Source organism: Venturia canescens, chromosome 6, assembly GCF_019457755.1.
Source record: "Venturia canescens isolate UGA chromosome 6, ASM1945775v1, whole genome shotgun sequence".
Lineage (NCBI taxonomy): Eukaryota > Metazoa > Arthropoda > Insecta > Hymenoptera > Ichneumonidae > Venturia > Venturia canescens.
In genome coordinates, this window is record NC_057426.1 from 11,230,026 (window position 1) to 11,244,916 (window position 14,891).

At 35.5% G+C, this 14,891-nt stretch overlaps 2 protein-coding genes and 1 long non-coding RNA gene across 5 annotated transcripts; 1 reads left to right on the forward strand and 2 right to left on the reverse strand.

The window, feature by feature from the left end:
* Positions 1-91: 91 nt before the first annotated feature.
* mtRNApol (mitochondrial RNA polymerase) lies at positions 92-10,793 on the forward strand. 2 transcript variants are annotated; one of them, XR_006261310.1, is made up of 20 exons: positions 92-397; positions 1,207-1,326; positions 1,414-1,589; positions 1,978-2,186; positions 2,316-2,713; positions 2,965-3,320; positions 3,849-4,118; positions 4,458-4,793; positions 5,042-5,212; positions 5,519-5,644; positions 5,832-6,032; positions 6,174-6,449; positions 7,079-7,324; positions 7,520-7,679; positions 7,796-8,048; positions 8,236-8,407; positions 8,643-8,734; positions 8,833-8,992; positions 9,794-9,850; positions 10,616-10,793. XR_006261310.1 is itself a non-coding variant. In XM_043421637.1 (19 exons), exons 1-18 carry the CDS (start codon positions 268-270, stop codon positions 8,963-8,965), a joined length of 3,825 nt encoding a protein of 1,274 aa, XP_043277572.1. In that variant the 5' UTR covers positions 92-267; the 3' UTR covers positions 8,966-8,992; positions 10,616-10,793. The 2 variants fall into 2 exon arrangements, 1 of the variants encoding a protein (XP_043277572.1); XM_043421637.1 differs by lacking the exon at positions 9,794-9,850.
* A 6-nt stretch (positions 10,794-10,799) lies between these two features.
* LOC122412230 (kielin/chordin-like protein) lies at positions 10,800-14,092 on the reverse strand. 2 transcript variants are annotated; one of them, XM_043421644.1, is made up of 7 exons: positions 13,945-14,092; positions 13,604-13,829; positions 12,212-12,318; positions 11,998-12,120; positions 11,671-11,820; positions 11,530-11,592; positions 10,800-11,468 (listed from the first exon to the last, which is right to left on the reverse strand). In XM_043421644.1, exons 1-7 carry the CDS (start codon positions 14,024-14,026, stop codon positions 11,326-11,328), a joined length of 894 nt encoding a protein of 297 aa, XP_043277579.1. In that variant the 5' UTR covers positions 14,027-14,092; the 3' UTR covers positions 10,800-11,325. The 2 variants fall into 2 exon arrangements, with proteins under 2 accessions (XP_043277579.1, XP_043277581.1); XM_043421646.1 differs by having other exon boundaries at positions 13,929-14,065.
* On the reverse strand, positions 12,404-12,832 carry LOC122412232 (uncharacterized). Its single transcript, XR_006261313.1, has 2 exons — positions 12,803-12,832; positions 12,404-12,532 (listed from the first exon to the last, which is right to left on the reverse strand). It is a non-coding gene; the product is annotated as an uncharacterized lncRNA (long non-coding RNA).
* Positions 14,093-14,891: the final 799 nt, after the last annotated feature.

Consider the following 14,891-nt stretch of genomic DNA (forward strand, 5'->3'; position numbering starts at 1 on the left):
TGTTTTTGTCATGGAGATGGTGAGGACGCCACCATACGATCGAGTCAAACGAGTGCCTTCTTTCCTCCCGGAATCCGGAAGCGAGGTTTTAAGCGAACGAGCATGAGCAACGGCACGCTAGAATTATGTACCTCCGGTTTTCTTGAGTAATGTGTGCGCTGCGCGATTTGCAGTCGGCTTTTATTTTATAAATGTTATGGAGGTGCAGTGTTTTTTAAAACTTTAACATCACAATAGGGATTAAGATAGTTCATCGGTCTCGTTAAAATGTACAGACTCCTCAAAGCCCGAGGTGTCACGGTGCAGAAGAATTATACAAAATCTTTACAAAATAATGTTCAATCATCGATGAAAGTTTGCTCGTTTTGCAAATTCTTGCATCCGAAAACAGCCAAGTGTAAGTTAATTGTTGTATGACAGCATCCTATGTTTGTTGCATTGTTATTATACATTATTCGTTTCGCATAATTCATTGTGAAATACTTACGTAAGTTTTTGCTTCACCTATGTATTGGCTATTCCGAAACGCCAGTGAGGTTAGGTTCGTCAAATCCAAACACTATATATTTATAGTTCACGCTCGCATTTATTTACCTACAAATTTCCACTTATGTACCATGCTTTACTCTTGAAAAATAATGCGCTGTATATTTTTTCTCTCAGAACCTACTTGTATCGAATGTTATTCTTTCAATTGATTTTCTAGGACAAGATGTTTTTGATGTTACCACTCTATTATAACTAACCTTGTTTCCATAACTAGTCTAGAAAATCAAAAATGAAAATAAATGTAGTCACAGAATTTTAGCATTTTTTATTGAATTAGTACAAAATATTGATATAATTGTATATTTTCTTAACATTGCATCAAACACATGAATGAACTTGAAATGAAATGAAGAGCATCCATTTCATTATAATATTAATATGAATACTACACAGAGTCCAAACGAATTTAACGTCATTGAAGTATTGCAGAAGTAAGTAAAAAAGTAAACGGTGAACTTTGAGAATACAATTGTGTTCATGAATCATTACTTTTCCTGTGCTTAATATCTTTAAGAAGTATTTAGGGAAAAGCTTATTCATGGTAAAATAATTTATTTGGTTTGTTTTTTTCATGATTAATTCTTGTTTTTTGCATAAAATTTATTTTTGGAGTAAAATCATTTGTTTTACGCATTCTTTCTTTATTTTTTTCTAAAGTGACGATCAATTACCTGCAACATCGACATCAGTCAACGACCATTCATACGGCAGTTTTAGATACACAAGTCCCAAAAAAAATAAAGAGAAAGTCCAAACGATACGCTGAACTGTTAGAAGGTAGGAGCATTGATGATTATTCAAAACTTGATCGAATCTATAAATTTCCATCTATCAATCGCTATAATCAATGCAATGTTTTAACAGTTTCAGAAAATGTAACCAACAATCGCAAAGCATCAGTCAGAAAATTAAATGCAGATCATTTGTCTTTACTTATTGACCAACCCGATATTACTTTGGACAAGTTGCATAAAATCAACATCTCGAAGATACAGAAGTATGAGGATCCACAGAGCGCACACGATTTTATGATTTTTGAGGTAAAATGAGTTTAAATATTTTCAAAGAGTGTATTTTTATCAATCATCTTTCGTTTTAACCACATCGGTGTGTAATATGTTACATTGATGATGAAGTTTATTCTAAATAATGAAACCAATCAATTAAAATACAACTGACTTAAAATATGTTTGATTTGAAATTTGACAATTTGCCAATCGTGGTTTCAAAGTTATTCAATTGAATCACCTAATAGATTATTGGAATGATTCGTATTGATCGCTTTTATTAGATTGAGATTTAAAATTTAAATGAATGAAGAACTTAATCACAGTACATGATAATGCAGTTCAAATCGTACCATTATGTAGAATACTTATTGTACAATTATTTCCTGGTTTCACTTGGAATGTTTTTTCTGTCTTGCAGACTACCACATTGGCAGATGAGAAAACCAAATCAGAGAATGAGACGGCTCATGAGAGAGATGATGACATTGCAATAATTGAAGATTTAGAAGCATCCGGAATATCTGATCCTGCAGGTTTGATAAAAAGTTCTTCCTTCTTGGAAACTTTGCAGGAAGATGCACATCGAGATGATACTGAGGAAGAAGCAGCAGAAAATGTCCAGAAAAAGTAATACTCCGTACTAATAAAAAATAATCAAGAATTTTTAAAAGCATTCTGCAGAGTTCGTTCTCTGAAGTTCTCTAAACAGTTGACAAATCTTTGTACAAGTGAATTTATAAAGTCGATTATTTCCAGAGAAAGATCGAATAAAAGTAAGAAATTACAAACCAAAGAGGAAGAGGATGCCCTCAAGAGCAGAAATAGAGAATTGATAATGAAAGGAAGGGAAGAAACTTTAGCTCGTTCCCTTTATTCCTTCATACAAGTTTGCTTGACCTGTGGAATGACTGCGAGAGCGTGGCAGACGCTCATGCAATATCGTCGAACTGGCTTGAACAAATCGGGCTCTGGTGTAGTTAGAGACGTTCGTCTTTTCAATCTCCTTTTGAATAGTTACGCTGGATGTGCAAACATGCTGAAAATCAAAGAAATTCTACGTATCTTGAAAGACGATTCGATACAACCTTCGCCTCAGACCTACGCTGCTGTCCTAGAAAGCTTCGGAAGGTTAAGGAAACGCGAGAAGGAAAGGGGTAAAATACGAACTAGTTTTAGCAACAATATTTACTCACAGCCTCAGGTCCAGTTTATGAAGTTCAATAAAAGCATAAAACGATCTGGAGAATTTTTTGAAAACGTAGACGTCTAGTACTCCGTTTTAAAGTCGCTTTTTTTTAGAAAATATGTCCGAGTGTTTGAAAAATATCACCTTTAGTATAAAGTTCGTAAAATCAATTAGTACAAAAAAGTTAAAATGCTTATCACTCTTTATGCTTCTTTTTAGAATTCATGGACACTATCGTATTGGAGATGAAAGAAAATGGCATAACATTCAATGACATCGTAAAGTCTACAACATTTCTACGTGATCAGAGAAAACACACAATGAAAGCGATCAAAATTCTGCAACCAGATTTCAAGCCAATCGATGATGTTCCCGATTTTTCTTACGACTGTCGTCTCTTGAAAAATATTCAATTTGGAAAGGCACGCCCAGATTCCAGTGCAGCTAAGGATTTATTGACACTTGCGGATCTCAAGAACAAACTTTCTGAACAGTTGAAATTGGAAATACAAGGTGACGTGGTCGTTAAGAGTATCGATGTTCCTGATGAACTTAAACATCCAGTAATATTTGCCGTACGTATTAAATTTCTTCATCGAAGGGTTACGAATGTCTATTTTTTTTCTTTCTATTTATTATGAAACACAAACAGTTAGGAAAAATCAAAATTCATCAGACATTGTCACTTGATACTCCTGATATGAGCAGAACCTGAACAATGTTTTTTTTTTCCTTCGAATACGATAAGATACTCGATTTTACTTACACACAGCATAACTGAATTTTTTCGTGATTGGCATGATAAATTGTTCAAGAATTCATGAATTTGAAAAAGTGAAAGATTTTCACTGTATAAGGTCGCTTTGATCGCTTATAGAAGAAGCTTTCCCCAGAATAATGAAAAAACGTTTCTACGTCTATCCACAAAACGTCTTTATTATTGAAAAAAAAACAAAAATTCCAAAAGTTTAAAAACTTGGGAAAAAAAGAGTTTACAGAAAAACACGTCGCTCCAAAAATTCTGGATGTATGTTTTGTCTGAAATGGTATTCCCACAAAGTTATAAAAAACAGTACGTGTAAAACTTGCATTTTTGTCAACAGAGAAAAATCGTTGCGCAAATAGAGGCATCGTGGACGAAAGCAGCTCTAAAAGCATTCGATCGGAATTTATTAGCTCTGAAAAATCGTGAATGTCCACCGTGTAATCAGCGTTTGACACTATTGCCGTATTTATGTGTTTTGAAAAAAGAGGATTATGTGAACGCCATTATAACACATGCTCATCGTTTGGCTGATGGTTCTGAAACCTTTAGTCTACCTATAACATCACTCTGTAACGACTTGGGCAGAACGATTAATAGAAAATACGAGGTAGGTAGAAAAACTGATTGTGAGGCACACGATAACGTAATCCTTATGTGTCTGGAATGATTTAGAAGGACTTGTTCTTGGAAAAATATTAACGAACCCAATAATCAGCAATGTAATATCGAACACAAAAAAATTTATTTTCGAGGAACTGAGCCTCTCAACAGATCAAATTTAAAACCCAAAATCAAATAAAATTGGAATGAAATTTCGTGATATTGAAAAGTTGAAATCTTGACTGGCATGACGAGAGCTAAAATTAAAAACCAAAATTATTTTCAGTTTTTGCAATTCAACTAAAACGTTTGAAAGGAATGCATTTAACGATTATTTTATTTGCAGGTTGAAGAAAAACAGCGTATGGGCGTAATGGAAAAGATCGAAAAGGTTTACATCAAGTACTGCGATTGGTATTTAAATCCAGACGATAGAATAAATGGTAGGGTTGCGTGGGAAACGATTGAACAGCAAACCAAGAAGAAAGGGGCGTCTCTGAACCCGGGAAATTTAAAGTGGCCATCGAACATTCATTACAACGTGGGAAAATTTCTTTACGACATCATTCTCAAGGACATCAAATTCGACATTAATTGTCTGAAAGTGAACAGCACGGAAAAACACGATATACCTGCGTTCTACACGTTATTCAGATTCAAGGGAAAACGTTGTAAAGAAGAGGTACTCACAAAAAATTCCATTGACACTAGATCCCTATAATGTGTTTTTCTGAATGTAAACACTTAAACAAGATTGAAAATGACCCTGAAAAATGTTTCTGGTATGCGAGACTGTTTCATGCAAAAAAATGAGGTCACCGTAACGTTGAAAAGTTCGTTCTCGTAAAAAATGTTTAGGTGAAACTATTGACTTCATTTTTTATCCACGAAAACACGACGACATTATTGGAAAATTGAAAAATTTTGCAGATTAAACCACATCCACTCCTGGTTAAACTTTACCGAGAATCCAAGCCAGAAACGTTGACTTTCCCAACCCCGTTAGTGCCTTCGGTGTGTCCACCAAAACCTTGGTCCTCCATTCACGACGGCGGATATATCGTCCTTAAATCCGAAGTTGTTCGAGTACCAATGAATTCTGTGAGTAGAAAACAGTTTGGCAAGAAAATTCACCTATCGTAGAAACTTTACAAACTATGGTTAATAATTCTTAAATCTTATTAATATATATTCCGAATAAAATATAATTCGTAACACTCATGTAATTTTGCATGAAAATATTTCCGTTTTATACAGATTATAAAGAATCTTTCTCTCGTACATCTTTTTCTGTACAATCTTGAAAATGCTTCTAAAAAATTTGAAAGTAGTTCGTCCTTAAATACGGATGTTGGTGGTAACTTTGGTACTGAGTGGTTATATTTTCTAATAAAATACTTTCCCTAGACGCATCAATGGGAGAGATTCGAGGAAGCTGGTACAAAGCGGTTGTCACCAGTTCTAGACTGTTTAAATCAACTCGCCGCAGTTCCGTGGACTGTTAATGAGCCGGTGCTTGACATCGTGGTCAAGGTAAAAAAAAAAAAATCAATTGTATGAACAAATGGAAACAACAAAATTGAAAGAAATTAAAGAGCTAAGATGAACTAATATTGCCTCATCCCGTTTCCGTATTCAAATGGAAAAAATACATACTATTATACATATATATATATACGTGCAAATGGAAAAATACAATTTGGAATGGTATATTTTTCAGGTATTTCGAGAAGGAGGGTCCGTTAAATTGAATGTCCCTCAACCACCCTCTGTCCTTCCAACACCACCTCAACTTTACCCTCATTCTGATCGAGCTGAGAGAATAAGTGTTGCAAAACAAAGAATGGAATTACAAAGAAGAAAAGGCGAAATGTACTCGCTCTGGTGTGATTCGCTCTATAGACTTTCGCTTGCGGATCATGTGAGTGAAAAAGCCCTTAATTAAAGAAACTATTACCAATTTTGTGAACTTGTCCATACGATCGTTTACTACAATTCACGTGGAATAATCGATCAATTAATACATTTCATGTTTCTCCTAATACTTCATATTTTCTTTCAGTTCAGGGGCAAGATTTTCTGGCTTCCACATAACATGGACTTTCGAGGACGAGTGTATCCGATACCACCACATTTGAATCATCTCGGCTCCGATCTCGCTCGTTCTCTTCTCGTTTTTGCCTTAGGGAAACCTCTTGGGCCTAAAGGACTTGATTGGTTGAAACTTCATACGATAAACTTGACCGGTTTTAAAAAGAGGGATCCCGTCCGTGTAAGGCTTGAATACGCTAATGAAGTCATGGACAAGATTTTGGACAGTGCTGAGAATCCTTTGGACGTAAGTTTCTAACAGAAAAAATATTAGCAAATTTACCATTCGATTAATTACTTGAATTTATTGTACAAATCATACAGAAGATCAAAAAGAATCATTCAATTTCGTAATTATGCAAAACTACCTTTAATTTTCCCAATTTACTTTATCTATCAGTATGTTTTATGGTAAAGTGAATTTTTTTGACATCCCTTGAAATATCATTGAGCGAAGTAGGTATAAATAAATTGATCTAATGGAATCTATTTTATAGTCATGATACCCCAACTTCAAGATAATCACTGGATGCTTTGAAACTTTGAAAAAATATAAATCGACACTACATATTGGAACGAATCCGCCATTATTCAACGTAGAATCAAATCGTTGTTTCTAGCACTCAGTCATACTCAGTCTAGCACGCAATCATAGACATGAGTCGTTTGTTTGTGTGGCATTTTTGAATGTGTTATTGTGTAAGAAAAAATCATGGGCTTACTATACTCTTAGCTAAAGTTGAAACTATTGCCAATCTTTAAAATTGATTTTTAAATGAACAATTCCATCGAAATTCGAAGCTGTGTCGACTGTTTACAATAAATATGTGGAGATGCGATATTTATGTAAATTGTTAATAATTTTATGTGTTAAAGGGACAAATGTGGTGGGCAGGTTCAGACGAACCTTGGCAAACATTAGCAGCTTGCATGGAAATCGCAAAAGCGTTAAAGTCCGGAGACCCAGAAAATTATGTTTCTGGATTTCCGATTCATCAAGACGGCAGTTGCAATGGACTTCAGCATTACGCTGCACTTGGACGGGATCAAATCGGCGCGGAAAACGTCAATTTACATCCTTTCGATACACCACAGGATGTTTACAGCAGTGTTGCGGCGATGGTACCAATTTATAAACCGCTAATAGAGATATTCGTTTTTCCAGTAGTTTTATTGAGAGAAAAATACAACAAATTTTCCAGGATGAATAAGACTGATCACTATTGTTATTTAGACACTAAATTCGAAGAATTGTCAGCGTAAACAATTGTAGAAGTGAAAACAAGAGAAGAAACATTTTCTTATCTATTTTGACAGGTTAACGAATTACGCAAGCAGGATGCTGCGAACGGCGTTGAGATTGCATCGATTCTGGAAGGATTTGTAAAGCGAAAAGTAATAAAGCAGACTGTGATGACGACCGTTTACGGTGTTACGAAATTCGGTGCAAAGCTCCAAATTGCACGTCAGTTGAAAGGTAAAATATAAATGATTTCAATTATTTTCTTTAATTGCAAAATTTCAATTCTGTTTTTCATTGGTGCGACGTATTTTTACTTTTTTTCATTAAAATCGTTTTTATTTTCCTTGTAGATATTGACGACTTCCCTCAGGAACACGTGTGGGCTGCTAGTGTCTACTTAGTAAACAAAACGTTCGACAGCTTGAGAACGATGTTTGAAAGTGCTCGGGAAATTCAAGATTGGTTTACCGAGTGCGCCCGTATTATTTCGATATCCTGCGGTCAAAATGTCGAATGGGTTACTCCACTAGGTCTGCCCATTGTTCAACCCTATACCAAGCAAGATAAATATTCTCCTATGAAGGACAACATCATTTATATGGAGTACGTATGGAAATGTTGAATTTCCTTTACATAAAACTGACCAAAGTGCCACTAATTCAAATTTCATTAAATCTATTTTGATCAATCACATAATTATTAATACGTGCGAATTGTAAATTACCTTTTTTTCGTTAAAAAGATTCAAACATTTCAAAAATGTAATGCACTTTGTTTCATTACTTTGCAGCCGACCAAATACAATGAAGCAGAAAAACGCATTTCCACCAAATTTCGTTCATTCGTTGGATTCTAGTCACATGATGCTCACGAGTTTGTACTGTGAAAACGAAAATTTAACATTCATGTCCGTGCACGATTGTTACTGGACTCACGCGTGCACTGTTGAAAAAATGAACAAAGTGAGTAAGATCAACATTAACTCTAGAAACTCAATGTATCCTTAATCAAGCTCAAACAATAGTAATATTCACTGAATCAATATCACTACTTCGGAAAATAATCGAAAATTATTGTGTGATTTTTAAACGTACGATAATCAATGTCATTGTTTTAATTTTGAGAATGATTTTGCGGTTCATCAAAAAAAATGTATCTCCCTTCGTTTGTACTAAACAGAAAAATCATATTTTACAGATTTGTAGAGAACAATTCGTCGCCCTTCATTCGGAGCCTATCCTCGACGATCTGTCGCGCTTTTTGCTTACCAAATATGGATATGTGGAAGGGTAAATTGCGATGAATTTTCATGCATAATCGATCACTTAGAAACTCCTCAATCAGTGAAAATGATCAATAACATTTATCTTTCTTTCTATTAATCTAGTGACTTGAACGGTGCGCCCGGTTCATCGTTGAATGCTGTAAAGAGAAAAATCAACTATACTCTGTCCAATGTACCGAAACAGGGTAACTTCGATCTTAAGGGAGTTCTCGAGTCGACGTACTTTTTCAGTTAAACTGACAATTCGTTACATCCAATGGAGGTGAAAATCAGTTTGTTATTCGAATTTATTAAAGATTCGCGATGGAATTGAGACGAATATTGAGTGTTCTCGTTGAACGATTTTCCATATTTTAGCATTAATATCAGAACCAAATTCCACACTTTTTCGTAATCGAAGTAAAATGAATGCTGTTCCAATCATGTAGAAATCCAGATGCCAATTAGAGATTTAAATTGTACCTCGATGCACCTAATTTCCCCAGTGCATTGATACACTAGACCAATTTGGCTCGGAGCGTACTTTGTCGGCCTGTCGATTTATTCGATAACATGATCAACGACTAAGATCATTGGAAGCGCGTTTCCTGACCTTTCTACAGAAATGGTGGGGATGCTTAACTAGAACTATTCACCCCGACCTACGATCCGTTGTTGTTAACTCGATCGCTCGGCACCGGCCAGCAATGAGAGTTGTACGTTTGACCGCGGTCATTTGATTTTATCTCATTAATATGTTTTCCTATCAATGGATAGATGTCGGTACATTCACATGCTGAATATACATATGATTGTCAGTGTTGTTTCGTTTTTATCGTAACTTTATATGAAAAGGTCAGAAATTTCCGTCGCATTGTTATCGATCATTCGAACCTTATTTGTGCTGATTACTGTCATGCGAGCACGTGAACAAATTTTAATCTCTTTCAAAAGAATAAACAATTTATGAAAGGTTCTGTAGAATTGCGATTTTGGGAAGAGCGAGAGTAAAAATTTTTAAATGTGCCGGCTTAGAAATTTTGAATAATCAAACAGTTTTCAAATATTATCTTTCATATTCCAGCCGGAGTTTTGTGAGATCAAGAACATCCGGATCTCAGTGTTATTGGGACACCAATCGGTAACTTGAATAGTGTTTGTTATATTACGCACAAATTTTCATGTTAAAATTCTTTTATATCGCGACAAAACAGTTTGACAGTTTTTGGAACGTGACAGAAAGGTTTGACAAGAAAATCTTAAAAAACCAAATTCCTGATAGTTCAAACGCATGAGAAAACAATAAGCATCCCAAGGACGTTATCCTTAGTCCGCTTCATCTGTCTTTAGTAAGAATCTGCAAATCCGTTCACATCGATCGCAGCGGTCAGATTTTTCAAATTATTTTCCTTATCATTTCTTCTCTTGAAAACAAGTTTGCCGCTGTGCTCACGCAAAACGAAGATATGCGTTTTACGTTCTCGTCTTCAGCTTCACATAACGCAGTCACTAATTATCAAACGTATGCCTTTTGCCTTTACCGATCCGAGGATATGGCTCGAAACGAAAATTTAGCGTTGAGACGATCAGAATGAAAATGAACAATTTTCAATTCCATTTTGGATAAGGTTTTAGAAACTTTGTTACGATCGAAGCTCTGCGCAAACGAATCTGGGAGATTCGACTTTTTCTACTTACTTTACGACTGCTCCAAGGAAATTGATCATTTAATTTCACTTCAAAGCAACAATCGTTCCATACTATTAGATAAAAATATTCAAATATTTCAGCACGGACATCATTTCTCTTGTGCATCAAATTTATAACAATTTTATTTCAATTGATACGAATAAGATTTATGAGAGAATAAAGAACTAATTCCCATCTGATGTGCCTTATTTTTCAGTTGCGTTCCAGTTGCAATCAAGAAGATCCGAGGTCCTCCATGGTGTCGAAGCAGGGGATGGGTAACTCGAAAGCTGTGCTTTATATTAAATATGTATAGATACAATCACGATGTAAGATGAAATTGTAGATTAGAATTATTGAAGTACTGCGAAAAAATGAAATTTCTTCAACAAGGATGCATGTCAGATTCATTTTTTTACTGAATTTATTCAAGATTCGCGGTAGCGAATTGGAAAATATACATTTTCATTGAATACTCCCGAGGAATGCTTCTTGAAAAATATCAAGACTTTATAATGGGTACTGCGAGGCATTCACATTTTTTCCAAATCCACGTGCTCCGTAAACACTTTTTGTTACGAATGGACAGTTGGAAATTGTAAAAAATCATGAATGGTGACCACTTCAGTTTCACGAGTCAAGGGAAACCGCCCAATGGCGAGTAGGTCTTGATTTGCTTTGCCAAAATTTGTCTTTTTAATATTCGGCGTCAAGACGCTGCTTCGTCCGTAGATAAAATTGTTTCGTGGAGGGGAATCGTGGTTTCAATAGTTTTTCATAGGCTTATGGGATCTGCTAGTCTCGTAATAATATTCCCAGTAAAGATATTCGTCAGATGACAGTTCAAATTGACGCTACATAGATGTTCGACCTCAAAAATATTTGCTTCAGGAATATTCGGTGTCGAATGAATGAGCTCGAATTCGTTTACTTTGCCACATCTGTTAAATATCGACACGTTACGACAGGCGGTACTTCGCACTCGCATTGCATAGGCCGTTCCTGGTCTTGAGGTTGATTCAGCTTTTGGCCAACATTCATAGTGAGGGTTCCAAATTTGCACACCATACCTAAACAAAATAAAATTGTTTCAACTCGTGACATTTGTTCTAGTTATCGCTGTCGACTTACCTGCTTCTGCGGCTTCGGGATCGACCGTCGTTTCTGCATCTACGACGTGATCATCGTTTGTTTCTGGAATCGCGAGAAAATCTCGTGAGACATCGCTTTACACTCGATTGTCGGGATGTCTTTGGATGTAGTTCTACTCACGGCATCGGTGGTCTACGTTGCAAGTTCTTCGTGGATCGCCACCGAAAGGATAAACGGGGGCGCAATTTTGTTGGATTTTTTTAACATAAGCAATTGCGTTTCCGCACCAACCCGGTTGTTTCGTAATGCAGTAAGGTTCTTCGTTGAAGCCTGTATAATTAATCAACAATTGTTATTCCTTGCTTTCTCTAATCGTGGTAATTAACTTTGTTACTACCCTGGGTCTCTACGACCCAGATAATATCACTTTAGCTCGAGTCAAAATGACTCGTTAGCCATGGAGCTTCTTCGAAGCTGTTTGCATTCATAAGGAGAAAAATTATTTGCCTGTGGTGTATCCAGCGCCACAAGTGCAAATTTTATCCGGCTCTGACAAGGGTTCGAACGTTTCCCCATCCTTGTACGTTTTTCCGTCAACTTCGCAGGTCGGGATGTCTTCTTCTTTCACCGCTACTCGTCAAAATATTGTTGACATCGATGCATTCGGAATCATACTTCTCAAAGACTTTGAGTAACACGAATTTAAAGCGGTAATACTCACGACAAACTTCAACATTTGAACAACATTGCAAAGGAGTTTTTTTCAAGTAACAACCTTGTTGCGGGCCCGCGCACGATGTTGCTGCACAAGTTGGCCGAATGGTTCCACTGCAACGAAAAATTAATTTCAAAAAACAAATTTTGTTTTTCGAACTTTCATTTGAAATCGAAAAAAAAATTTCAGAACTCCAACTAGAAATCATTTTCTTTTTTATTTGAATAGAAGGGTATAAAAAAGTCATTTAAAGGTATAACTGGATGGATAGCTCGACCAAAAATTATATCTGATTGGAATTTCCGTACTTCGTGATGCAATAAAAATCTGAAAAAATTCAACAACATTTGAAAAGCTATGAACAACAATGATCAATAATAATATTGCCCAAAAGTTAATAACAAATTGTTTAAACAATTAATTATTCAATCATTTTGCGGTGACCTATTGTTTTTTATTTATGAATCAAATGTGTGTATTTTTCCGAATGCTCATGAATTTTTTAGAATTTTCGTAGATTTTTGAAATTTCTTGAAAAAATTTTGAAAAAATTTTTTAAAATTTGAATTTTGTATATGTTTTAGAAGACATATTTACCATCAGTTTTGAAAAGTCTCAAGGTTACCGGATCAAAAATGTACAAATAGAGCCACTTGAAAAATTTAAAAAAGGGAATTTCAAAACCCACGAAAATTCTGAAAAAAATCATGAGCATTCAGAAAAATGCGCACATGCGATTCGTAAAAAAAAAAAACAAGGGTTTACTGTGAAATTGTTAAAAAATGATTTATTCAAACAATTTATTAATAACTTTTGGGCAATATTATTGTTGATAATTGTAGTTCATAACTTTCCAAATGTTGCTGAATTTTCTCAGATTTTTTATTGCATCACGAAGTACAAAAATTCCGATCAGGTACAATTTATGAGCCAAATTTGGTGATAATGTTCTTCAACATCAAGTGCGAAAACACAAAATTTTTCAAAATTTTCTTCTACCTAGTTATCGAGTAATTACGTATTAAAGCAGATTTCTTATGCCCGGAATGTACAGATAACTGTGTAGAAGAAAAATCTTAAAAAATTTGTATTGTCAAATGTGGCACTAAAGAATATGTTCACCAAATTTTATAAAATTCTGAACTTATTGAAATTTTGTATGTTTTTAACATGGTTTAGCATGGCAACATTGTATCGCCTGTATGTACCGAAACTCCTTAATTGATAGAATTCGAATCTGTGCTTTATGATCCCTTCGATACTTCAAGATGAGAACATTTCTGTCTGTTTACAGTTTTTGTCGTTCAATTCACACTTTTTTAAAAGTTTAGTTCAATTCGCATTAATTTATCTCGTTGATCCTTCTCGATCTGTCCATCGCGATACTCGTGAACTTACCCGACACAAAAGCATCTGGTACAACTGTTGCCGACTTCTCGCAACGGAAAAAGTTGGCCATTCTCATAAATTTTTCCGTTTACGGAACACTTAGAATTCGGCAGATTTTTCCAGAGATCACAATTGTATTTTCTCGCGCAACAAGACGAGGAATTGTCATAAATCGGCATGCAACCGAGCTCCTGATAGTAGTAAAGCGGACCGCTGCACGTTTGCGGATCACAGTCTTCAAATGAATGATAAAAAAAAATCAACCCATCAGTGAATCGTATTGAAAAACAAATGTAAAGTGAATACAATTCACTTCTATTAATCTCGAGCTCACCGAATCGGTAACTCACATGTCGATGCATCCGTTAGAACGACGAAAGTCGAGACAAGCCCGCAAAGGAGAAAAAGTATGCTCTTTGCACTGGAGAACATGATCAACTACTGAGATCATCGATTAGTCAAGTTTTTGATCGTTTCGATCTTTTTATAGCGTGTTTGCTAACGCGAGTTTGAAAAAAGTGGGGATTATTGACGAGACTATGCACTATGACCTTCTGTCAGTCACTTCTCTCCTTCATAATTATGCAATAATGCAATGATGTTCTCGTAAAGATGTCTGCCCAAGTCAATATGCTGGGATATCAATGCTTTATGGCCGCATATATAAATTTTCAGAATGTTTTTTTCCTTGTAATTCGACGCAGTAGTTCGTGACTTTAGATCCACCATCGTCGATTATATTTTCCCTTTTATTTCTGTGGTGAAAGCCCGCGCAGGTATTTCGATTTTTACAGGAGAAAAAAACGTTAATTCGAACACAACCGGGGCAGTTGCAATTTCGAACAGAGCGAAAAATGAACATGACCGAATGTGACAGCTTCGAATAAGTTCCCAGGGTTCGAACAACTTCGATGTAACTACAACACACAAAACGTGCCAGTTTTCTCTGGCATCATGAAATCTTATGACACGAAATTGGGAGTACAACAAAGTAACAAAAAAAAAAAAAGAAAAATCGCTATTCCATTCATCGTCGAATTATTTCCTGATGACTTTAATAACGACGCGTAACGGCTTGGGAGTTTCGAGGAAAAACCTCTGTATTCCAATTAAACCGCGAGCGTCGTAATAAAAAATGTTAAAATTGCAGGATTTTCCCAAGTTTTGTTACGTAAGATTCGCCAAGCGAAAGGCTGTGCCCAATATAAAACATCTCAGCAAACGTGTTTAAAGAGTTACAAGAAAAATCGAAAATTTGTGCTGATTTCAATGATAGCATTGAAGTAGAGTTGAATCA